This window comes from Telopea speciosissima, chromosome 6 (genome assembly GCF_018873765.1).
Source record: "Telopea speciosissima isolate NSW1024214 ecotype Mountain lineage chromosome 6, Tspe_v1, whole genome shotgun sequence".
Classification (NCBI taxonomy): Eukaryota; Viridiplantae; Streptophyta; class Magnoliopsida; order Proteales; family Proteaceae; genus Telopea; species Telopea speciosissima.
In genome coordinates this window covers 10,312,076-10,336,789 of record NC_057921.1, presented here as the reverse complement: position 1 = coordinate 10,336,789, position 24,714 = coordinate 10,312,076, and the positions used below count along the sequence as shown (strand labels likewise).

The 24,714-nt window shown below is 42.0% G+C and overlaps 1 protein-coding gene and 1 non-coding gene across 2 annotated transcripts; one reads left to right on the top strand and one right to left on the bottom strand.

The window, feature by feature from the left end:
- Positions 1-272: 272 nt before the first annotated feature.
- Positions 273-18,198, top strand: LOC122665437 (cilia- and flagella-associated protein 298-like). The gene is made up of 7 exons (XM_043861587.1): positions 273-315; positions 16,255-16,401; positions 16,482-16,549; positions 16,654-16,798; positions 17,749-17,855; positions 17,933-17,983; positions 18,162-18,198. The coding sequence occupies exons 1-6, from the start codon at positions 273-275 to the stop codon at positions 17,972-17,974; spliced, it is 552 nt and encodes a 183-aa protein (XP_043717522.1). The 3' UTR covers positions 17,975-17,983; positions 18,162-18,198.
- A 5,872-nt stretch (positions 18,199-24,070) lies between these two features.
- On the bottom strand, positions 24,071-24,177 carry LOC122666366. The gene has a single exon (XR_006333559.1). It is a non-coding gene; the product is annotated as a small nucleolar RNA R71 (small nucleolar RNA).
- Positions 24,178-24,714: the final 537 nt, after the last annotated feature.

Below are 24,714 nucleotides of genomic sequence, written 5' to 3'. Positions count from 1 at the left end.
GTCAGAATCCTTTTCGCCCCACATTTAATCGACCTGCTCAACCGGCGATGAGTCAAGCGACAACGGCAGCTTCGCTAGCTCCACCAGCAACAAGTCAAGTGAGCCAAGCCTCAACACCTGCTGCTCCACCCTTTAAGTGTTACCAGTGCAACAAGGAAGGACATATGGCCAGAGATTGTAAAACACGTGGGTACAGCAACAACTCGCTGAATCAGCCCTACGCTAGGTCTTTCCAGCCATGGGACAATCGGACACGAGGAAAGGTGTTTATGATGGCGAATGAAGAAGCTGAGGCGAATTCGGATATATTAACAGGTAAGTTGCTGAACACCACTAACTTATAGGGACTAATTTTCTTACTACATGTAACCTAAATTACCTACAAACCCTAGGTACCCTGAATGTCTCAACTATACCCGCGCGAGTATTATTTGACTCGGGCGTAACCCACTCTTTCGTCTCCTCAACCTTTACGAGTAACATGATAGATCAACCAAGAGACATTGGGCACGAACTAGTAGTCAGCATGCCAACAGGGAGTGTAGTGAGCTTGAAGAAGGTCTATGACCCTTGTCAGATTGAAAGTTGTGGGAAGAAACTAACCGCACGATTGATAAAGATGGATATAAATGATTTTGACGTAATCCTAGGCATGGATTGGCTATCTGCCTATGGTGCAAACGTCTTGTGTGCGGAGAAGAAGATAAGGTTCAACTTGAAAGATGGGTCAACGTTCACCTATCAAAGTGAACCCAAGAAGAAATCCAGGAGAATAACTTTGACAGCCCTCCAGGCGCGAAAGTTGCTTGACGATGGATGCCAAGGCTTTTTGGCCACAATAATAGACACGGAGGCAATGATAAAACCATTGGAGGAATTCGAAGTTGTCAGAGAATTTCCTGATGTTTTTCCAGAAGATCTAATGCAGCTACCGCCTGACCGCGATATAGAATTCGCGATTGATCTGATTCCTGGTGCAGCACCGGTATCCAAGGCACCATACCGGATGGAGCCAATTGAACTGAAAGAGTTGTAGGTTCAAATTCAAGACTTGCTGAAGAAAGATTTTATACAACCCAGCGTATCACCCTGGGGAGCACCCGTGCTTTTTGTCAAGAAGAAAGATGGAAGTATGTGGCTGTGTATCGACTACCGCGAGTTGAATAAGTCAGCCATCAAGAATCGATATCCGTTGCCGCGTATCGATGACCTATCCGATCAGTTACAAGGAGCATGAGTTTTCTCCAAAATTGATCTTAGGTCGGGATACCATCAATTGAAGATCAAGAGCGGTGATATCCATAAGGTAGTGTTTCGAACTCGATACGGGCATTACGAATTTTTGGTTTTGTCGTTCAGATTAACCAACGCCCCAGCAGCATTCATGGACATGATGAATAGAGTATTCCATGACGTGCTAGATAAATTCGTCATAGTATTCATTGACGACATCTTGGTATACTCTAAGGATGAGGAAGAACATGCGCGACACCTTACTTTCGTGTTGCAGTGATTGCAAGAACACCAATTTTTTGCCAAATTTAGTAAATGTGAATTTTGGCTTCACCAAATTGGATTCCTAGGACACATCATCACCAAAGACGGCATCAAAGTAGACCCGGATAAGGTGAAAGCGGTTCTTGAATGGGAAACTCCAAAGAGTGCTATTGAGATTTGAAGTTTCTTAGGACTGACCGGATATTACCGACGATTTATTGAGAATTTCTCACGGATTTCGGCACCAATGAAAAAACTTACAAGAAAGGGAGCTAAATTTGAATAGAATGAAGCATGCGAGAAAAGTTTTCAAGAATTGAAGAACCGGTTGGTAACAGCTCCAGTTTTGACCATTCCAGACGGAACCGGAGGAATGGTAGTATATACCGACGCATCCAGGACAGGATTGGGTGGCGTCTTGATACAGAAAGGAAAGGTGGTCGCCTATGCCCCCAGGCAGTTGAAGGAACACGAGAAGAATTACCCCACTCATGATTTGGAGTTGGTAGCGGTAGTCTTCGCGTTAAAAATCTGGCGACATTACCTATACGGTGAAAAGAGCGAGATCTTTAGCGATCACAAAAGTTTGAAGTATTTCTTCACCCAAAAGGAGCTGAATATGAGACAGAGGCGATGGTTGGAATTGGTGAAAGACTATGATTGTGAAATCCAGTACCACCCTGGCAAGGCCAATGTTGTGGCGGATGCACTAAGCAGAAAATCTCAGACTACGTCCCTCGCATCTTTGACCGTAAGTGAACAGTTAATAGAGGAAGCTCGGAAATTTGATTTGGAACTCGTGATCGAGGGAACGGCTATGCAATTAGCAGCTATGAACCTGCAGCCATCGATACAAGAGGAAATAATTGTGAAACAACCATTGGATCCTGAGCTAGCCAAAATAATTTAGGAAGTTCAACAAGGTGTCCATAAGGACCCAAATTTTTCCTTGGCCGATGATGGTGCATTGAAGTTTTGAGATAGACTATGCGTGCCTGATGACTTTGACGTCCAAGACCAAATTCTTAAAGAGGCACACAACTCACCCTACACAGTCCACCCCAGAAGTATAAAGATGTACAAAGATTTGAAGAAGTATTACTGGTGGATGGGAATGAAGGAGACCATAGCAATATACGTGTCCAAGTGCCTCACCTGTCAACAGATAAAAGTACAGAAACACCGACTGTATGGATTGTTGCAGCCACTTTCCATACCTGAGTGGAAGTGGGAAAGAATCACTATGGATTTTGTGACAAATCTGCCCAACACCAGGAAAGGCATGAATGCAATTTGGGTGATTGTAGACGGACTAACAAAGGCGGCACACTTCATACCGATCAAGATAAGTTACCCAATGGAGAAGCTTGCCTGCATATATATTGAAAACATAGTTCGGTTACACGGTGTGCCTGTCAGTATTGTGTCTGACAGAGATCCTCAATTCACCTCACAGTTTTGGAGAAGTTTGTAGAAGGCATTGGGATCTCAACTAAATCTTAGCACAGTTTTCCATCCGCAGATGGACGGACAATCAGAAAGAACCATTCAGACTCTGGAGGACATGCTACGAGCCTGTGTTTTGGAAATGAATGACAGTTGGGATGCTCACATACCTCTGGTGGAATTTGCATACAATAATAGCTATCACTCCACCATTGGCATGGCACCATTCGAAGCATTGTATGGATGAAAATGTAGAACTCCGTTATATTGGGATGAGATTGGTGAGCGAAAACATCTCAGACCTGAGATGATACAAGCGACTTGCGACAAGGTGGATATTATAAGAGAAAAGATCAAGACAGCCCAGTCAAGATAGAAAAGTTATGCAGATAATAGAAGGAAGGACATTGAGTTTGAAGTCACAGAAAAAGTATTCCTTCGAGTGTCTCCAACTAAAGGATTACTACGATTCAACAAGAAAGGCAAATTGAGCCCAAGATTCATTGGTCCTTATGAAATACTTAATAAAGTGGGACCCGTAGCATATCGACTGGCGTTACCACCATCTTTATCAGGCATCCACGATGTTTTTCATGTGTCGATGTTGAGGAAGTATATTAACAACCCGACACATGTACTGTCAACTGAACCTGAACAGTTGGATGTGGATGTGACCTATGAAGAACAACCCACGGAGATATTGAACAGAAAGGAGCATAACCTCCATAACCGCACCGTCGCTTTTGTAAAGGTTCGATGGGGAAATCATCCGATAGAGGAAGCTTCATGGGAACGTGAGGATTAAATGAAAGAAAAATATCCTCAACTCTTCGAAATGCAAGGTAAGCAAATTTCGAGGATGAAATTTTTGTAAGGTGGGGAGAAATGTCAAACCCTGCCCCTGGCTGACTGAAAATTTTGATTGAAGGACAGGAACCCCTGATCAGGCAGCCAGGATCACTGTGGAGCATCACCCCAGTGACTTGGATTGATGAAAAAACCTTGTGTGGATCATCCTAAATGCCTGTCAGTAGGTGGACAGCAGACCCTTGCAAATGTACAGCTCATTGCCTGATATATAGTTTGGATCCCAGGTAATCTCTCTCCTCCTTATAATGGTGGGACCCACCTTTGTAAAAGTGTGTAAAATTCCCTATGGGGCATGTGGGAACAATACCCTGACCAAGAGTCAAACCCTTGTGCAAGCCCATTGAATTTTAGCTTGCTGGAATTCTCTAGACGATGGCACTGGGCGATGCAGCAAGGCCCAATGACATCGCCCAATGGGTGTTACTGAATATTTTATTGGATTTTAATTATGGGGACCACCCAACATGGACATGGGCACCCTCCATGGATAGAGGGAAGTCTGAGGGACCACCTCATACCCTTGGTTCACTTTGGACCCCACCAGTGTGCCCAGAATCAATTAAAATCAGTTTAAAAACTGATTTTCAAAAGAGGCTTTCTCAGGCAAATAGGCCTCAGTAAGGGTTTAGCCTATAAATAGGTGGCCTTGGGCTCATTTTAGAGCCCTTGAATATCTGAAATCCATGGGAGAGAAGAGCGGGAAGAAAGGAGAAAAAGAAGAAGAAGGAGAAGGAAGAAGGAAGAAGAAGGAAGGGGGAGGTGCTACCACCCATCACAGCTGGAACCGAGCCCTCTCTCAGCCATCTTAGGTATAAACATGTATGCCTATACCTGCTGTCCACGTCTTTTCTCTGTGTTTGGTGTATTTCTACTCCCTGGGCAGCCCTGAACAGCTAGGGTTTGCCCAAAATAGCTCCAGATCTACCATGCTTGCCTTAAGCATGGAAGATCTGTGATTTTTGAACAAAAATATAATTCTGATTTACTGTTCTTGTGACCTAATTCTGGCTGTGCACAGCTGCACTGTCCAGATTCACTTCTGGCTGACTGATTGAAGCCCTAGATGCAAGCCATGGCTACACAGACCTAACCCTAGGTAATCACAGCCATGAAACCCTATTTTGCAACCATTTCCAGCCTTGCATGTAGCTTGGAGAAAACTCTATGACACTATTCATTGGGTTGTTTGGGCAGCCTCTGGCAGCCTGATGGTGGACCTGATAGATGATCCATTTGGACCCATAGGTAGGCCGTCTTAGGGGCTACCTAACCCCCCTAACATACAAAGGATCAAGATTGAGCCTAGCCTAAAAAGCCCAGCCTTGGGAACTCAGCCCAATGTCGATTTGAGGGCACTAGGCGATGCACTGGGCGATGCACCCAACGCCCAGAGCCATCGCCCAGTGAAGGAAAAGTTGTTGTATTGCTGATCTGACTTTGGGGAATCTCACCCTTTGGCTTTTGGACACTGTGGGTGGTTGGGAAATGACTAAAAAGCCCTTCCCCACATCTGTTTATGATCAAGGAATACTTTGGAACCCTAGTGGGCTCCGTAGGTAAAGGAAACCCTGCTGTGCTTGGTCCTGCAGCACAGGCAAGCTGTGGATAGTACTGTAAGCCTGATCTGGTCTAGGGTCAGGTACAACTATTGAAAATGACCATTTTACCCTTGTGCCACTGACTTTGGCCCATGCACCGGGACATGACCTAAGGCCCAGTGATCCCAAATGAGTACCAATCAAGCACCAGGTCAACCCAGTAAGCTTAGGTTAACCCTAGGAGTACTAGTGATAGAATAAAAACTTAATAAGACATTATCTGATTTATATTTAGGATTTGATCCCGCGCTCAAGGACAACAACCAGACTGCTGTTGGAACTGAGTTTGCAACCGAGTATTTAGAACTAAACTTAGGTGAGTGAATAATTTTGTTGTGCGTACATGTGTAATTATGATACTATGCCGGCTAATAAAACTTGAATCATATATGTTGTGTTATTTATTTCTGTTCAAACTACTCAAATCACTGCATAATGACTATCTGTTGATCAACACTGTGAATTCTATTATGATGATTGTGATTGTTAGACTAGATGTCGTAGTCGGCTAGAAAATGAGGCCTGTAGTAGCCCGTAGAATGGGATGCGGTTGACACCACCAGACTCATACGATGCCATATATACATGGGGTTAGAGTTTCATCACCCGTGCTACGCACCCTTGCCAATAGGGGTTTAGGTGTTGGATGCCTGTGAGGGTGACCATATGTATATGAGAAAAGAAACAAAAATAAATGAAAGAACACCGAAAAGGTGAATATGGGTTGTATGCCAAAGAAAAGAAAAGAGAAAAGAAATGGATTGCCCTACAGGTTAATTACAGAGGGCTGGTCAGGCTGACCTTAGTGACTGATGCGGGAGCTGACTGGTCCTCTCCGATAACTCAATGGGTGTATCCCGGGAAGGGGTTTGAAGCCCACACCAGGGATACATGTATTGGGGATTATAGTAGCACTAACCTGACTTAATTGTATTGTTAGGTGGCTAATAATAAACTGGACTTGCACATCATGTAGAATTATATGAACTGTGAATTATGATTGCATATGCATGCATGATTGATGTTATTTGCGCACGAGCTCAGTGGGGCTCACACTCTGTTGTACAATGTTTTTCTTAGATGATTTTATAGATCGATGCCAGTGTGGCATGGAGGCTTATCTCGAGGAGGAGAGTCCTGGTTGTTACGATGATGTTGGTGTGGACCCTAACGGAGGTCATACCGGTCCTGCGTACTTTCTCGGTGGTCATTGATGAAGACTGTTGAGAAGTGATTCTGATGCTTTTTGTTTTGGGGACTCCTTTTTGTTCTTGCTAGGAGTTCATCCCCGTTCTGACTGTGGACCGGTTGTAGTTTTTACTTTCTTTTCTTTTGGGGTTGAGTATGCTCACCCTGTATATATTTATGTTTGTAGTTCTATTCTTGTTAGCTTTGTCTTTATGTTTGTGGGTTGGTGGGAAATGTACAAACCTTTTTATGTATATATTATCATCATTTCCCCGTTTCACTATGCTTCCTTCATTTATTGAAATTGTAGTTTATCTGCAGCACTCTGATCTTACTTATGGTAATGAGATGAATGTGGTTCCATGAATGTAAGCACTGCTTCTAGATCCGTGGGATTTGGCGGATTGCCATTATGCAATTCGGGTCACCTACCCAGTCCTCCTAAGGGGTGGTTTGGGGTGTGACATAGGTCAACCAAGAATTGGATCCGATAGGTTGTCCAGTCAAGTTGAATCCCTAGATGCTAAGATGCCTCGAGCCAACCCATTTATTTTCTCCTGCTCATAAATTATTCTTGTAGCCATGTACTTAATTCTTTTAATTAAGTATCTATAGTGACTTGATACTTAGAACCTCTTCATGGCAGGATCTTACTACCTCATTTAAGCCTGGAGACCCCAACAACATGCCATACATTAGGCAACTGAGGAGAAGGCTGATCAGGATACAAGAGATACTACCCTGTGCTGAGAATCGATTGGTTTTCTTCTTGGGACTTGTAGCTAATAGTGGACCGGAGGACCGAGTTATTACCTATCCTTAGCTGACGAAGTTAGGAGTGATATAGAACACCTGCACGTACTAAAATTTATGCTTAGGAAGAGGCCGGAACTACTTGCCTATTAGACTCACATACATAATTAAAAGATTTTTGTTAAAAATTTAAAGTTTATTATTTAGTGTCATGCATAGAGAAACATCGCATAAAATACCTAAAGAATAAGAACAAAAGTAAAAGAAACACTTCATAATAAACAAAAGAAAAATTAAAAATATATAATAATACACCTTGCTGGTATGACTACATAAATTCACTGGAATTGTGGAATAGGTATGTACAAGTATTAACTAGGAATTTTCTGTTGACCTCTATAAGGAGTATTGGATTATTGAACATGTTGCTTTATTCAGAAAAGCAACCCTGGTCAACACAAGAAGTTCTCGAGGTGGTCGTAAAGGAAAACAGCCTCGTGTTATACCGGAGGTTGAACTGCCAAATGGAACCGAGGCCCAAAATTCTGAAGCATCAGCTGCTTCGTCAGGGGCACCAGCGGCTGCTCAAGCCACTACTGTGCACCTCAGTCAGGTATAGCAGCCGGTGAGGTAACTGCATTCATGACTACTATGATGCAGACAATACAGCAACAACAGGAACTGCTGGGCCAAATGTCTACACAATTTGCGGCCATGATGCATGAGCGTGCAGCACCACCTCCACCACCCAACTAGCCCATACTTTTCCCACCACCTATGCCTCAACACTTGGCTAAAACTCTACCTCTAAGGTAATGGAGAGATTCAAGAAACTCTAACCACCCGTGTTTTCCAAGTTGAATTCTGAGGCAATGCAGCTGGAACGGTGGATTAGCACCTTAGAGAAGGCATTTGATGTGCTCGAGTGTTCGGATGCGCAGAAGCTGATATGTGCTGGTTATCAACTGCAAAATGAGGCTAAAGCCTGGTGGAAGGCTACTAAGCCAAATCTTGAAGCCGCTCATCTGAATCCCACGTGGGAGCAATTTAAGGAAGTCTTCTTCAAGAACTACTTCCTAGAGAGTTTTAGGGACAGGAAAGAAGCTGAGTTCTCTACACTGGTACAAGGAACCAAGTCAGTGCTAGACTATCAACAACGGTTTGAAGATCTGTTCCATTTCGCTCCAGAGCACCTGAAAGGGGAAATTAGCAAGACGAAGAAGTTTGAGAAGGGACTCAAACCCGAGATCGGGTTAGTTCTATCAATAATGGACATTCGGGATTATGCTCAGATGGTCGATAAGGCGAAGACCATCGAGGATAGATTGAAGGAGAAAGAAAAAGAAAAGGCTATGACGTCGCCCGGGTTGGGCAAAAGGCCAAATAATTTCCAGACTTTTGGTTGGCCAAACAAGGTTTTTCGAGGAACCAGTTTAAGCCCCAATCTGACTCCATACCGTAAGCCACATGTGGGTCAGAATCCTTTCCGCCCTACTTTTAATTAACCTGCTCAACCGACTACGAGTCAAGCAACAGCAGTAGCTTCGCCAGCCTGACCAGCCACAAGCCAAGTGAGCCAAGCCTCAACACCAGCTGTCCCACCCTATAAGTGTTACGTGTGCAACAAAGAAGGGCACATGGCCAAAGAATGCAAACAGCGTGGGTACAATAACAACTCACCGAATCAGTCCTACACTAGACCTTTTCAGCCATGGGACAATCAGACACGAGAAAAGGTGTTCGCAACTAATGAAGAAGCTAAGGTGAACCCCGATGTAATGACAGGTAAGTCCACTGAACTCTACTAAATGGTAGGGGAAATCATTGTATATTGTGACCTAAACTGCATACAAACCCTAGGTACCCTGAGAGTCTCAACCATCCCTGCACGAGTGCTATTCGACTCGGGGGCATCCCACTCTTTTGTTTCTACTACCTTTACGAGTAGGATGGAAAATCAACCAAGAGACATCGGGCACAACTTAGTAGTCAGCACACCGATGGGTAGTGTCGTGAGCTTGAAGGAATTCTACGACCCCTGTCAGGTAGAAATTTGTGGGAGAAACCTGACCATCCGGCTAATAAAGTTCGATATGAAGGACTTTGACGTGATATTAGGCATGGATTGGCTATCAGCCTATGGAGCAAACGTCATGTGTGCGGAGAAGAAGATAATGTTCAAATTGATGGATGGGACAATTTTCACCTATCAAAGTGAACCAGTGAGGAAACCCAGAAGGATAACCCTATTCGCCCTCCAGGGGCGAAAGTTGCTGGATGAAGGATGTTAAGGCTTTTTGGCCACTGTGATGGACACTAAGGTAAAGGTAAAGCCCTTGGAGGTGCTTGACGTCGTCAGAGAATTTCCTGATGTTTTTCTAGAAGATCTGACCCAACTACCGCCTAATCGTGAGACAGAGTTTGTGATTGATCTAATTCCCAGTGCAACACCGGTATTCAAGGCACCATACCGCATGGCACCTATCGAGTTGAAGGAATTACAGGTCCAGTTACAAGACCTATTGAAGAAAGGTTTTATAAGACCCAGCGTGTCTCCCTGGGGAGCACCCGTGCTATTCGTAAAGAAGAAGGATGGTAGCATACGGCGGTGTATAGACTACCGCGAGCTAAATAAGCTGACCATCAAGAATCGATACCCGTTGCCCCGCATTGAAGACCTATTTGACCAACTACAAGGAGCAAGAGTCTTCTCCAAGATTGATCTTAGGCCCGGATACCATCAATTGAAGATCAAGAGTGGCGATATTCACAAGACTGTGTTTAGAACTCGGTACGGACATTATGAATTTTTGGTATTATCGTTCGGGTTAACTAACACTCTAGCAGCATTCATGGACATGATGAATAGAGTATTCCATGACGTGTTGGACAAGTTCGTCATTGTATTCATTGATGGCATTCTGGTATACTCCAAGAGTGAAGAAGAGCACGCTCGGCACCTTACTTTCATGTTGCAACGGTTGCGAGAGCACCAGCTTTATGCCAAGTTCAGCAAATGTGAATTTTGGCTTCACCAAATTGGATTCCTGGGGCACATCGTCACCAAGGATGGCATTAAAGTGGACCCAGACAAGGTGAAAGCGGTTCTCGAGTGGGAGACTCCGAAGAGTGCCACCGAGATCCGGAGTTTCTTAGGATTGGTTAGATATTATCGTAGATTTATTGAAAATTTCTCATGCATTTCGGCACCCATGACAAAGCTAACGAAGAAGGGTGCCAAGTTTGAATGGAATGAAGCATGGGAGAAAAGCTTTCAAGCATTAAGAAACCGGTTGGTGACGGCTCAAGTTTTGACCATTCCAGATGGCATTGGAGGAATGGTGGTATACACTGACGCATCCAAAATGGGATTGGGTGGCATCTTAATGCAGAAGGGTAAAGTAGTCGCCTATGCCTCAAGACAACTGAAGGAACTGAATATGAGACAGAGGCGGTGGTTAGAACTGGTGAAGGATTATGACTGTGAGATCCAGTATCACCCCGGCAAGACCAACGTTGTAGCGGATGCGTTAAGCAGGAAATCTCAGACTGCATCCCTCGCTTCCTTAGTCATAAGCGAACAGTTGTTAGAAGAAGGTCGAAAGTTTGATCTGGAACTCGTGGTTGAAGAAACGGCTATACAATTAGCAGCTATGGATTTGTAGTCGTCGATACGAGAGGAAGTAATTGCGAAGCAACCATTAGACCCCGAGTTGGCCAAAATAATTTGGGAAGTTCAGCAAGGAGTCCATAAGGACCCAGATTTTTCATTAGCCCAAGATGGGGCATTGAAGTTTCGAGGCAGGTTGTGCGTGCCTGATGATTATGATATCCAAGACCGAATCCTTAAAAAGGCACACAACTCACCCTATTCAATCCACCTCGGAAGCACAAAGATGTACAAGGATTTGAAGAAGTACTATTGGTGGATCGGAATGAAGGAGACCATATCAATATATGTGTCTAAATGCCTCACCTGCCAACAAATTAAAGCAGAGAGACACCGACCATATGGATTATTGCAGCCACTCCCTATACCTGAATGGAAGTGGGAAAGGATCACTATGGATTTTGTGATAAATCTGTCCAACACCAAGAAGGGAATGAATGCAATTTGGGTGATTATAGACGGACTGACAAGTGCAACCCATTTCATACCAATCAAATTAAGTTACTCAATGGAGAAGCTTGCCCAACTATATATCAAAAATATAGTCCGCTTACATGGCATGCCTGTCAGTATTGTATCTGACAGAGATCCTCGATTTACCTCAAGGTTTTGGAGAAGTTTACAAAAGGCACTGGGATCTCAACTAAATCTTAGCACAGCCTTCCATCCGTAGACGGACGGACAATCCGAAAGAACTATCCAGACTTTGAATGACATACTCAAAGCCTATGTCTTAGAAATGAACGACAGTTGGGATGCCCATATACCGTTGGTGGAATTTGCATACAACAATAGTCACCACTCCACCATTGGCATGGTACCGTTTGAAGCTCTCTATGGTCGGAAGTGCCGGACCCCGGTATATTGAGACAAGGTTGGAGAACGAAAATATCTCGGGCCAGAGATGATACAAGCAACCTATGTCAAGGTGGATATCATTAGAGAGAAAATTAAGGCGGCCCAATCAAGGTAGAAGAGTTATGCCGATAATCGAAGGAGGGACATTGAATTTAATGTCGGAGAAAAAGTATTCTTCCGAGTGTCTCCAACAAAGGGATTGCTATACTTCAACAAGAACAGCAAACTGAGCCCAAGATTCATTGGTCCATATGAAATTCTCAACAAAGTGGGTTCCGTAGCATACCAACTGGCATTACCACCATCATTGTTGGGCCTCCACGATGTTTTCCATGTGTCGATGCTAAGAAAATACATCAACAACCCGACACATGTACTATCAACTGAACCTGAACAGTTAGACATGGATATGACCTATGAAGAACAGCCTACAGAGATATTGGATAGAAAGGAACATAACCCCCGTAACCGCACGGTCGCCTTTGTAAAGGTTCGATGGGGAAACAATCCCATAGAAGAGGCTTCGTGGGAACGTGAGGAACAAATGAAAGAAAAGTATCCCCAACTCTTCAAACTATAAGGTAAGAAAATTTCGGGGATGAAATTTTTATAACGTGGGGAGAAATGTCAAACCTGCCCCTGAGTGGCTGGAATTTTGTTTGAAGGACAGGAACCCCTGATATGGCATCCAAGCACACTGTGGAGTATCACCCCAGTTATTGAATTTAATGGAGAACCCCTAAGGATGTCCTCCTACATACCTGTCAAAAGATGGATTACCAACCCTTGCAGATGCATTGCCCACAACATAATGTAGTGCTTGGACTCCAGGTACTCTCTCTCCTCTCCATGAATGTGGGTCCCACACTTGAAAATAGGTGTAAAAGGCCTTGAGTGGCATGTGGGTGCAAGGCCCTAACCCTAGGTCAAACCCCCTGTGCAAGCCTAAAGAGAATTAGCCTTGCTGAAATCTTTGGGCGATGCACTGGGCGATGTAGACATCACCCAGAGACATCGCCCAAAGTGGGAAAATACAATATTTTAATGCACAGATGTGTAGGGACCACCCATATTGGACATGGGCACCCTCCATAGGTTGAGGGGAGTCTGGCGAACCACCTCATACCCTTGGACCCCTATGGACCCCACCTGAGTGCCCAGAATGGCTGAGAAATAGTTTAAAAACACATTCTCAAAAGGGGCTTAGGCAGGCAAACAGACCTCAGTATGAGGCTGGCCTATAAATAGGGGTGCCTTAGGCTCATTTTAGATACTTAGACACTATTGAAACCGTGGAGAGAAGGAGAAGAAAGAAAAGAGAGAAAAGAGAAGGAGAAGAAGGAGAGGGTCTCACCTTGGCTCAAATCTACTACTAGACCTGCTACTAGGTATAAGGACCATGCTTCTCATACTGCTATGCTGCTGTTCTTTATTCATCTCCATAAATCTCTGATGTTTGAAGCCCTTGGCCATTGGCAACCCAGAACAGCTGGGGACTGCCATGGACCATCTTAGATCCAACATGCAAGCATGATGCATGGAGGATTTGAGCATTTTGACCATATTTTGATGACTGTTCTACACCTGAGGTGCCAGACTGCAGTGTACTGTTACACCAAGAACAGGCAGTCTGGGCTCAGATTTGTGTGCCCTGGCTGCATGCAGCCTACCCATAAGTTGCAACAGCTTTAGATCAATGTATTACATGTGAATCAACCCTTGCATGCAGCCAAATCCATGGTCTACAGCTGAAGATATGCTGGGTTACTATTCACTGGGTTATCTGGGCAGCTCCTAGCAGCCAAGCGGTGGACCCAAGTAAAAATCCATGGGGTCCAGTGCAAAGTACACCCCAGGGGGTCCATGTTGACCTAGTATGCATGGGGGGATGGTTAGGACACTATCCATGGTGCAGATCATAGGAATTGGAGCCTGTTCACGTGTTAAGCAAGCTCTGGGCGATGCAGACATCACCCAGAGAATGAAATGTGGCAGTTTTGCTGATCTATTTTGGGGATCTTCACCCATAGACCATAAAACAGTGTAGGGAGGTGGTAAATGACCAAAATACCCCTCTTCACATCTGTCCATAAATATGAATACCTTGGGTGCCCAAGTGGGCCCCGCAGGGCTTGGAAACCCTGTCTGTGTTGGTCCTGCAGTAGTGCTAAATTAGGGACAGTGTTGTGAGGTTATTAGGACCTTGAGACATGTATTATAGGTGTAAATGACCATTCTGACCTAAGCCACAATCTTTGGATGATGCACCGGGATATAGGCCTAAGGCCCAATGCAAGGCCTAGAGAATTCCAAGTGATGACCAACTGTACACCGAGTCAACCCAGTAAGCCTAGATCAACCCAAGGACATCTAAAAATAGTTTGAAATATTAAATGACATATTTTTTATTTATACTTAGGGTTTGATCCTGTGCTCGAGGCCTATTGCCAGACTGCATCCGGAACTGAAACTACAACTGAATTCCTAGAACCAGACCCAGGTGAGTGAAATGTTATCGTGTATGTATGTGTAACAATATTCTTATGCCGGCAATTAAATTCTTTAATTATAATGCTTTGTTACTTGATCAATTATAATTTCACAATTATTACACATCGTGTGACTATTGATTAACTCTGTTTGAATGTATCATGATGATTGTGATTGATAGATTAGATGTCGTAGTTGGCTTGGAAATGAGGCCTATGGTAGCCCATAGAATGGGATACGGTTGACACCGCCTGACTCATACGATGCCATATAGACATGGGGCTAGAGTTTCATCACCCGTCCTACGCACCCTTGCCAACAGGGGTTAAGGTGTTGGATAACTGTGAGGACTATTGTAAAACCTCAGGCGTTTACGCCAGGAAGCCTCGGCTACATGCTGGGATGCCCGAGGGCAATTATGCCGGGAAGCCTCGAGCAACATGCTTGGGAAGTACCGATAGGTGAATTATGGCTATATGCCAAACAAAGTTTATCCTCGATCTACATATCGGGAAGCACCAAAAAGGTGAATTTGATACTAAGTCGGTTACCTCACAAGTTTAATCACAGGGGGTTGGTCAGGCTGACCAAGGAAAGTACACTGGAGCTGACTGGTCCCCTCCAACAACTCAATGGGTGTATCGCGGGAAAGGGTAACAAAGCCCACACCAGGGCTACATGTATTGGGGATTGTAGTAGCACTAACCTGCCTTAGCTGTATTGTTAGGTGGCTAATAAATAATCTGGACTTGCATATCATGTACGATCATATGGAATGTAGTTGCATATGCATGCATGATGATATGTTTTACTCACAGGCTTAGTGGGGCTCACTCTCTTTTATATATGTTTTCTTTCTATTAGATGATTCTACAGGTGGATGCGACTGTGGTATGGAGGCTCATTACGAGGAGGAGAGCCCTTGTGGTTATTACGATATTGGTGTTGACCCCGACGGAGGTCGTGCCGATGATCCGAGTATTCTCAGTGGTTATTGATGAAGACCAGTGAGGGGCGCTCTTGATGCTTTTGTTTTTAGGACTCCATTTTACCTATGTTAGGAGTTTATCCTCATCTTTGTTTCTACTTTAGTTTCTTCTTTTCTTTTTGGGGTTGAGTTATCTCGCCCTGTATATAGTTACTTTTACCTCAGCTTATGTATATGTCAGTTCTTACTGTTCAGTTTGTGGGTGTATGGGGGAATGGAACAAATCTTACTTATGTATATGTATCACAACCATTTCCCGTATCGCTACGCTTTCCCTTTCTTTTTATAATTATAGATTATCTGCAGCACTCTGATCTTACTTGAGATAATGTTATGGATGTGTGTGTCCGTGAATGTACTAACTGCTTCTAGATCCGTGGGATTTGATGGATTGCCGTTATGCAATTTGGGTCACCTACCTAATCCTCCCAGGGGGTGGTTTGGGGTGTGACATTTTCTCTACCGGTACCCTTTCCCAATAAAATCTCTTTTCTTTCTCTATTCTACCCTTTCTTACTAAAATATTTCCCCATTAAAATCTTCCCACTCTCGAGGGTTTAACGAAACATCTTCTACGCATGAAGAGAAACCCTGGATTAGATGAACAAGGCAACACATCCATCATCGGTAGTGCTCTTCGGAGATCAAGAGCTGAGAATACAAACCACATTTTCTTTTTTAGGTTTATCTCTCACATCCCTTCTTCATCCCTCTCTTTCTCTCACATATTATTCCCTAATTTCTTAGAGTTATTCTTACGGAAGGAGTTTCCAGTGGCTGCAGCGAGGAAGGATTTTGGAAGTATCATCTCTTCCATTCTTCAATCCCCTGTTTTGTGATATGAAACCCTCGTCTATTGCAACTTGCGAGAGGACTCTGGTGTTACCCATTGTTAGTTTATCCCAATCTCGTACTCTTTCTGCTCTTTGTTGGCTCTGACTATTATCTCCCATTTGTCGGATACAAGTCCAATATAGTTTCCAAAAAATTTATACCAAGTAGAGGAATCTGGGCTTGGCTTATTCAACTTGGTGACGGCAAAGGTTACTCTGTCCGATGTTCTTCCTTTCTTATGTATATTCTTCTCTATCAAAAAGTAGTAAATTTGGCTGCATTCTTTCAGGCAGTCACTCGATTGAAGCAGTTCCTTTGATGAGAGCTTTATCAGAAGCCAAAGCCTATGCATCAAAGGTTTCACTTTCTCCTACCCTTAGGTTATTTATTCACACGCTTGAACTACAACTGTAGATTGAAGTAACTCTTCACGCTCTGAAGAATTCTGCATTTATTCTCAGGACCAGGTTCTCCATGGTAGACTTTTATCACCTCATATCTTGAGAGACCACATTCAAACAAAAGAAAAGCAAGTCATGTTGAACGAAGCAATGGGTTTCTCTGATTTAACCCAATTGCATCAGCTACTCTCGGGTTCCTCCACAAGTCAAAAGTCAAAACCACTTTATGCTTTATTTTTCAAATGGTAGCAATGGTAGGGAGGGGTATACTATCATGACAACAACTAGCCTTTCTTTATTTTTGTGATCCCTGATTTTAATATGCAATTCACATTTACTATCAATACTCATGCATGTAGTGCATTCCCTGATTTTAGTATGCAATTCACATTTACCTATCAAAAGAAAGGATTATAGAGTATACTTTTAATTATATGTTCATTGGAGGAATTAGTTTCTTCTCTTCTTTCTTTTTTTCCTCCCTTTATACAACCTTAAAGGTTGGCATAAGTTTCAACTTAGTTGATGACCTTTTCTTCCTGACATGTCATTAAGTTCATGGAGTTTGGAGGAAACATGGCAAAAGAAAGAAAGCTAAAAGTTATTAACATTTAAATTTTTACAACCGTCTTTCTTGTTACATTTGTACCACTTCTATCTTTTTTTATCTGCCCAATTCTTGTCTACTTCTATTATTCCAATTTCACGGGCATTTATAAAATCTTCTATTCTGTATGAATTTCATTCAAATGATCCTTGAACCAGAATGAACTCCCAATTCAATAGCAGTTAAAGACCTTGAGTTCAAGTCATGCATTATACAGCCCACCATATATATGTTTTGTTACCAGGAAGGAAAGAGAAAGCTATTGGCAGAATTTAATGGAGAGACTTGCTATTTTCTTGACTAACAGGGGAAGTAACTTTTTTTTTTGAACATTTTTTTTGAACATTTTTAAATAGTTAATTTTTGCATGCTACTCATTGACTTTGTTTTCGAGTTAAAAAACAGGGTAGATGGTACAACAAATTTGTTTGTTTGGGTGTGCCTTCATAATTGAATAAAAATTTGTCTGTAATTCTTTTTTTTTTTTCCCTGTAGTTCATTTGTTTGCAATTTAATTTGTGAGTAACTTAGACTTGTAGAATTTCTAGACTCAGAACTTTTGCAAGAAGACACCACACAACTTTGGTGGGCAGGGAAGGAGCTCATGAAGAGTAAAAGATTATGTGATTATGTTGGTGACAATGAGAGAACTAAGGTAACTGTTTTTCCACTGGGTCAAAGCCCTTCATCCTCCAGGGAGGCATACTAATCTCCTAAACCTATTGATGACAGATCATACTCAGATTGCAGCCATCTTGCATAAGCTCTGCATGATGTTTGTAAGCAATAATTTTTTCTGATGTGCAAGAGACTCAAATTCTTTTGCATACTTGATCTTATGATCTGTGCAATTTTTGCTTCATGTCTGTGTTCTACACGCATTCAAATTCAAATCTCCATTGATTGCCTTGAATTCCTTTTTCTTTTTCAGAATTTGCTCTTTCTACTGTGTGGTCAGTCAAAAGATTCTAAGGACAAAAAAACAACCATAAAGGCAGTGTTGGACTTGTGTGTCCACCAAACCCGGTTCTTCTTTGTATTGAACTTTATACATTTTAGTTTAATATTATCACATGCGATATAAACTATTTGAGCATTATGTGTCTGTAAGTTTTACTTAAAATGGTAGTCACGACTAAGGTTTGGGTTGGGCACCCTTATCATATAATCGTCGCATTGGGCCTAGACATGTGATGTTAAGGTACGAATGCGAGTACTCACATGTTTAATGTGTGTATTGGCGAAGAACCTACTTTGTCGATTCCCTCATGTATTACTACCAGATGTAGGAAGGGATAGACATGTGTCACCGACACCCTTTGCTTGAAGGAACCCTGTCGCTGCAAAGTGTGATCGTATTCTTTGGTTCATCAATGATTGAGACTCAAGCGAGTCAAAACCGGTGTTCTAGGAATGCGTGAACACTTTGTGAGTGAAGAAGTTATCCAACATGGTCACCACTGCCCGATTGGGGAACACCAAGATTGGGACTGTCTGTGTATGGTCGGATCGGAATCTGGATCTAGTGCCGTTTTGGAAATGGTTTTGCAAAAATCTATTTTACATAAAATAATAGATTATATATGATTATTTGAACAAAGTGTTTTATCAAGTTTTGCAGGACCCGATCAGATGCACAGATGCTCTTATATGAACATGTACTATGGATTGCGGTTTGGCAGTACATGTGTACATGCCCTAGATTCCATAATGATGGTGTTGATTAGTGGGGGGGGGGGGGGTTGTATATGATAATTTGTTATCATATAGGGAGTTATTTGGAATTTGCTAATTTAATTGGTTCTTTATTTAATTAATGGATATGATGCTAATTGTAATTATCCATAAATATTAGATAAAGTAACTATTAATACTTTCTCTATTAGATTCTGCTTCTTCACCTTTTAGAAGCACTTTGAGTTTAAACATAACTGCCAAACAAAGAGAGAGAGAGAGTCAGACTCTCACAGGGATTAATCTAATCCTATCAGGGTTTTTAATTAAACCCTAGCTCTATATAAGGGGACCAAAACGCAGAAGGGGGGTAGTGCTCCACGTTTTTGCCTGGCCCCCTCTCTCCTGCGTTTTGGTCTCTCTCTCTCCCTCTTGTGATCTCTCTCCTTCTTCTTCTAGTTTCTCTCTACTGCAATTGAGAGTTAGCGTTTGAGAAACCCTAGATCTGTGCAGAAGAATTTGAGAGCATCTAGAATTGGCTTGAAGAACCTTGGTAGCATCATTGGAGGTTCAGATCTGTTTACTTGGAGCGCTCATTGGAAGAAGAACCATTGTCTATTGGAGGAGCAACACTTGAGGCTCATCAGGTTAGCAATTCTTTCGATTCCTCCTGTTATTAATTATTAAATATTCATGGGATGCGAAATAGATCCGAATCAATTTATTTTCGCTGCGTATTCGGGTATGGGATGGATCCTTCTTGCCATGTGATAAATTAGAGATGATTTTCTCCGTCCCTTTTGCGTTCCATAATTGCATGGGACACATGAGGGAAGGGGAAACCCTAACAAGGATGCACTAGGGTTCAATCATGGGAAACCCTAAAATTAAAATGGGGCACCCATGGGACACCATGGGCTAACCCAGGACGTGCAATACCCTAATTGGTTTTTCTAGGGAACCATGGTTTTATCCCTGGACCGTAGTTTGACCTACAGTGTGGTATCAAAGCCACATTTCTCACCCATGGATATCATATAATTAATTGGATGTAATTATTATATATAGGATGCATTTTTTTATTAATGGTAGAATATGAATGGATGTTTTTGCACATGACTTATAATGGTTGTAACAACCTTCCTATATGCACATGGGTGGTTACAAGGTAGTTACTCATGTAACAACCTTGCCATGTGCACATGGGTGGTTATGGTTGTTATAACAACCTTGTCCATGTAAGATGATGGAATTTTATTTTTTGTAATATTTTTATTTTTATTCCATCATAGGTTTTAAAACCCATCATTCCAGATTTAATAAAAAAAATAAAAAATAATTTGTACCCTAGATTCCCTACGGTGCCAGTAGCTACTGCCTACGATGCCAGTGGCTACTACCTATGGTGCTAGTAGCTGCTGCCTACGGCATCAGTGGCTGCTGCGTAATGTGCCAGTGGCTGCTGCCTACGGTGCCAGTGGCTACTGCGTACGGTGCCAGTGGCTGCTACCTACGGTGCTAGCGGCTGCTGCCAGTGGAGCCATGTGGCTGCTGCCCATGGTGCCTTGTGCAACTGCTGCCCAATATGTTTGGCAGTGTTTTCCCTCCAAAACATAAAAAAAAAAGGTTTTTATTTGTTTATTGTTTTATGGGATGGAGGAAGATGGGTGAAGAGATTCTTCTCTACACTCACTTGGGAATAAATTGGATTCTATTGTGAATTTAGGTACATGTTTTCACATGAAATATGATGTTTTGTTTCTGGAATGATCCATGTGATTGTGGACCCCATATATAATGTTACATTGTCTATGTGATTATGGGAATGACATTCTAATAAAATGGATGGGTTATTGATGTATGTGATACATGGAGTTATGGGTGGATGTGATGCTTCTCTCTCTTTCTCTCTTCCCCTATCTTTTTTATAAACAAATGTACTCCACCCCATAGGCAGTCCAAATGGTGGGTTGGTTTCTCCATGCGGGGTTTCTTTATTATGGAAATGAAAGTGTATAGAATTTTTCCTAGGTTTCCATTGTAATTTTAGAGGAGCTAGGACTTCCAGGGCATGTTGATGATGATCCACATGTGGCGTTCAAAGCTTATGGAGATGCAAGTCACCTACTTTGAAGACGTGATCGGGTGGAGGAGATGATCGAGGTGTGGCATCCATGGCATGATTGATCCACCCAACTTATTAATTTTATTTTTATTGGAAGGGTTCTTTAATTGCTTCTGATAAAAATACCGCCATCCCATAATCACTTTTAATTAATGTTGATTAATTATGTTGTTTAGATCTATCCATGATATGTGAGAGTTGATTAATCCTTCTTTGATCATAATACATGTATGATATAGACTAGTCTAAATCGGTAGACATGTCCATGGCCTCCTATTGAAGATAAATGTAAAAATTGTGTGACATGACCCCGCATAAGCCGGTAGGACATTGCCAGGACCTCTATCACATGGTTATCTATATTTACCTCTATCTAGATACGTTAGGGTATGGATAGTGAGAGGACACTGCAACAGTGGGTCATCTTTCATGATTCCATGATTCTAACAAATGCAATAGGTAAGTACATGACTTGGGTGTATGTCAGCCGACAGGATCTGGATATATGATGAACACATTTATGTGTGAAATTATCCCATTTAATTCTGCATTTTATCTGCTTAGAATGGAGCTACCTTGGGTATTTTCTGTCTTTTTCAGGGTACAGGGGTATTTTGGCGTATGGGAAGAATTGGAGAAAAAGGCATTTTCGAAACCTAACTTGAGAAAACCAGGTTTGAGGAGTTCAATGCTACATAGGCACCAGTCTACTCATGGATCGACTCACATACGATCAAGGGCGAGATGGGAAGAAGTTTCACTGAAGATCCAGGGGCATAATCATCATTTTGTAAAATTGGGAAATCTTTAGAAGATATCCGATATTGGGCTCATACCGACCAAAATATTAATTGGAGCAACTTTAATTCTCGGGTTAGGTCCACCCGGGGCCAGCGAGGAGAGATATTCTTAAAAAGAGAATTTTGATTAAATTGATTATTTAGATTAAATTCTCTCTCCTCTCTAATATCTCTCTCTCTCATCTCCTACGGATTATTTCTCTAATCCCTCCCTCTCTTTCTCTCTCTCTTAGTTTCCTAATCCAAACCTTATCCTATCTTTTTTTTAATCTTTTCTTAGTTAATTTTATTCACTTAATCTCCCACCTCTCTCTCTCTCTCTCTCTCTCTCTCTCTTATATCTCCTCTACTCAAAATCATCCACGGACTCTCTAGTCCTACCTCTTTCCTATCTTTACCTTTTTTTAATTATTAAATTCTTTTCTTAAAGCTAACAATATAAAAAGCCACGGACAGATCTGAATTCCCATTCATTTCTCATAGAAGCAGCAGCCGTGCCTCTTCTCTTCTTCTCTATTTCTCCCTTCTTCTTCTTTTGTATTTTTTTATTTTCTTTTTGGATCTTGGGTTCGGCAAGGGGAGGAGGAGGATCACTGTTCCAGCTTTGTCTTCATGGATCATCGTCACCATTGCTGTCCTTTGTCGCCTTCCACCATGATTGGCTAAGTTCCCTCTATCTTTAGGTATAGATGAACTAATGGTGTTTGCTATTTAAAATTCTGGTTTGTATGCTTGATTGCTTGATGTTGAGACCCTATCCCTGTTTGGATAATTTTAATTGATGTATTTAGTTGAAAAATTCTGTTTCTGTGATTCATTATTTTTCATTGAAGCAATGGTATTTTGTTCTTATGTGGTTGTACCGATGATGGATTATAGCTGAACGAACTAAGCGTGCCAAGCCCTATAAGCGAAGGACAATAGTACTCGTCAAGATAGTCCATACCTAGGAGGAACCCTACATTCTGTGGTATTATTAGGCCTGTGGTTATAATAAACCAAAGCATGCAACCGAATTGAATAGCTACCCATTGGGGATGCGAACCCTAAAGATAGTCTTCTCTCGTATTTGCACAGCGTTGTTAGTTTAGATTTATTTCTTTTGTTTTTAGTTTAAAATTCAGATTTATTGCAATTTAATTTTCATCACTTTCACCTAATCATCTTAGTAATTTAGCCTTCCAGTTCCCCGTAGATCGACCCCTTACTTGCTACTTGCTAGATTAGTTTAGGGTTTTATTTTTGACCGGTTAACGACACGATCAAATTTTGGGGCCGTTGTCGGGGAACTGAAGCACGATTGCTAGGATTGATTGAGTTGTTTTGTGTTACTTTGTTTTAATTTTAATTTTATAATTGCAGAATTTTTATTTTTATTTATAATCTCTTTATTAGGTTAATTTTAGTATACCTAACATTCTCTTTGTTTGTGCAGGAAGCCGAGTAGATTGAGTAGGACAAGCTGTCCGTTTGGTTTACTTTTAATTCCTAGACTTTATGTAATTAGGGTTATTTTATGTAATTTTTTTATTTTATTCCAGCGTTAGATTGGGTGTTTAGGTTTAACTTTAATTCCCCCAACCCCTTAAGCTCATATGTGTAACCATTTATCAGGGACAGCACGTGGAATTGCGCAACCGCCAACACCAGGTAAGTATTTTCGTTAGTTTTAAATTAGTTATTTTTTTCTTTTTAGTTCTGATTTTTATTTTTATTAATTATTTTTATTAGTTATCACGTTTTAAATTACTAGTTTTAATTTTTGTTTAATTAGCACGTTCAACCTGTGTTGTGCTTTATGCATGGTCGACGTTCTTTGCACCCCAACCTGACTGCCCTTGACTTCGAAATAGAGGAATCTGTGGTTAGACCTAAGGATAATAGTAATAAAATGGGTGACGAAAATCAACCAGGAAAGCCGCTGAGTGAGCACTTCACTCCAACTGCCTATACCCCTGCATCTTGTATTCAGCTGCCTGCCATTTAGGCTGCTCAATAGGAGATCAAGTCCAGCATCATACAAATGTTACCATCCTATTATGGACTTGCTAATGAGGAGCCTTACAAGCATCTTGATGAGTTTTTAGAGGTGTGCTCTACAGTCAAAATCCAAACCTCTCTGAAGATGCCCTAAAGTTACTCCTATTCCCATTCTCTTTAAAGGACAAAGCCAAACACTGGCTTCATTCCCTAGATTCGGTTAGGATTTCTACATGGGCGGGGATGCAGCAGGAATTCTTAAAAAAAAAATTTTCCATTGGCCGGACTAATAGCCTTAGAAGAGCCATTACTAGTTTCTCCCAATTAGAGGGCGAACAATTTCATGAAGCGTGGGAGAGACTCAAGGAATTACTTAGGAAGTGCCCCCACCACGCTGTCCCGAAATGGCAGTTAGTCTAGTGCTTTTATGATGGCCTCCATGACCGATATAGGCAGATGGTGGACTCCTCTTGTGGTGGAACATTTATGCACAAGAATGAGACGGAAGCATGGGATCTTTTTGAAACCCTTAGTGAGAATTCCCAACATCATGCTTCGCCCTCTCGGACTGAGATTCCATACATAGGGCAACCAAAGAAAAATGGTCTTTATGAGATCAATCCAACTGTAGAGATGACTGCTAAGGTTGATATGCTGTCCAAAAAATTGGACTATCTGATGTTTGTAGGACAGCATTCTAAGTCCCCTTTCCCAATGAGTTTCCCTCCACCCAATCAAACTGAAACATGTGCCTTATGTGCTAGCCCTAATCATTATGTGATGGACTGTCCTTCGGCTGCACAATACCCTGAATTTGTTTAGAAATAGGTACAAGTGGCTCAAGGTTTCCCTAAATCTGGTAATGATCTTTTTTCCAATACCTATAACCCGGGATGGCGAAACCACCCTAACTTTTCATGGAGAAATTCAGTACC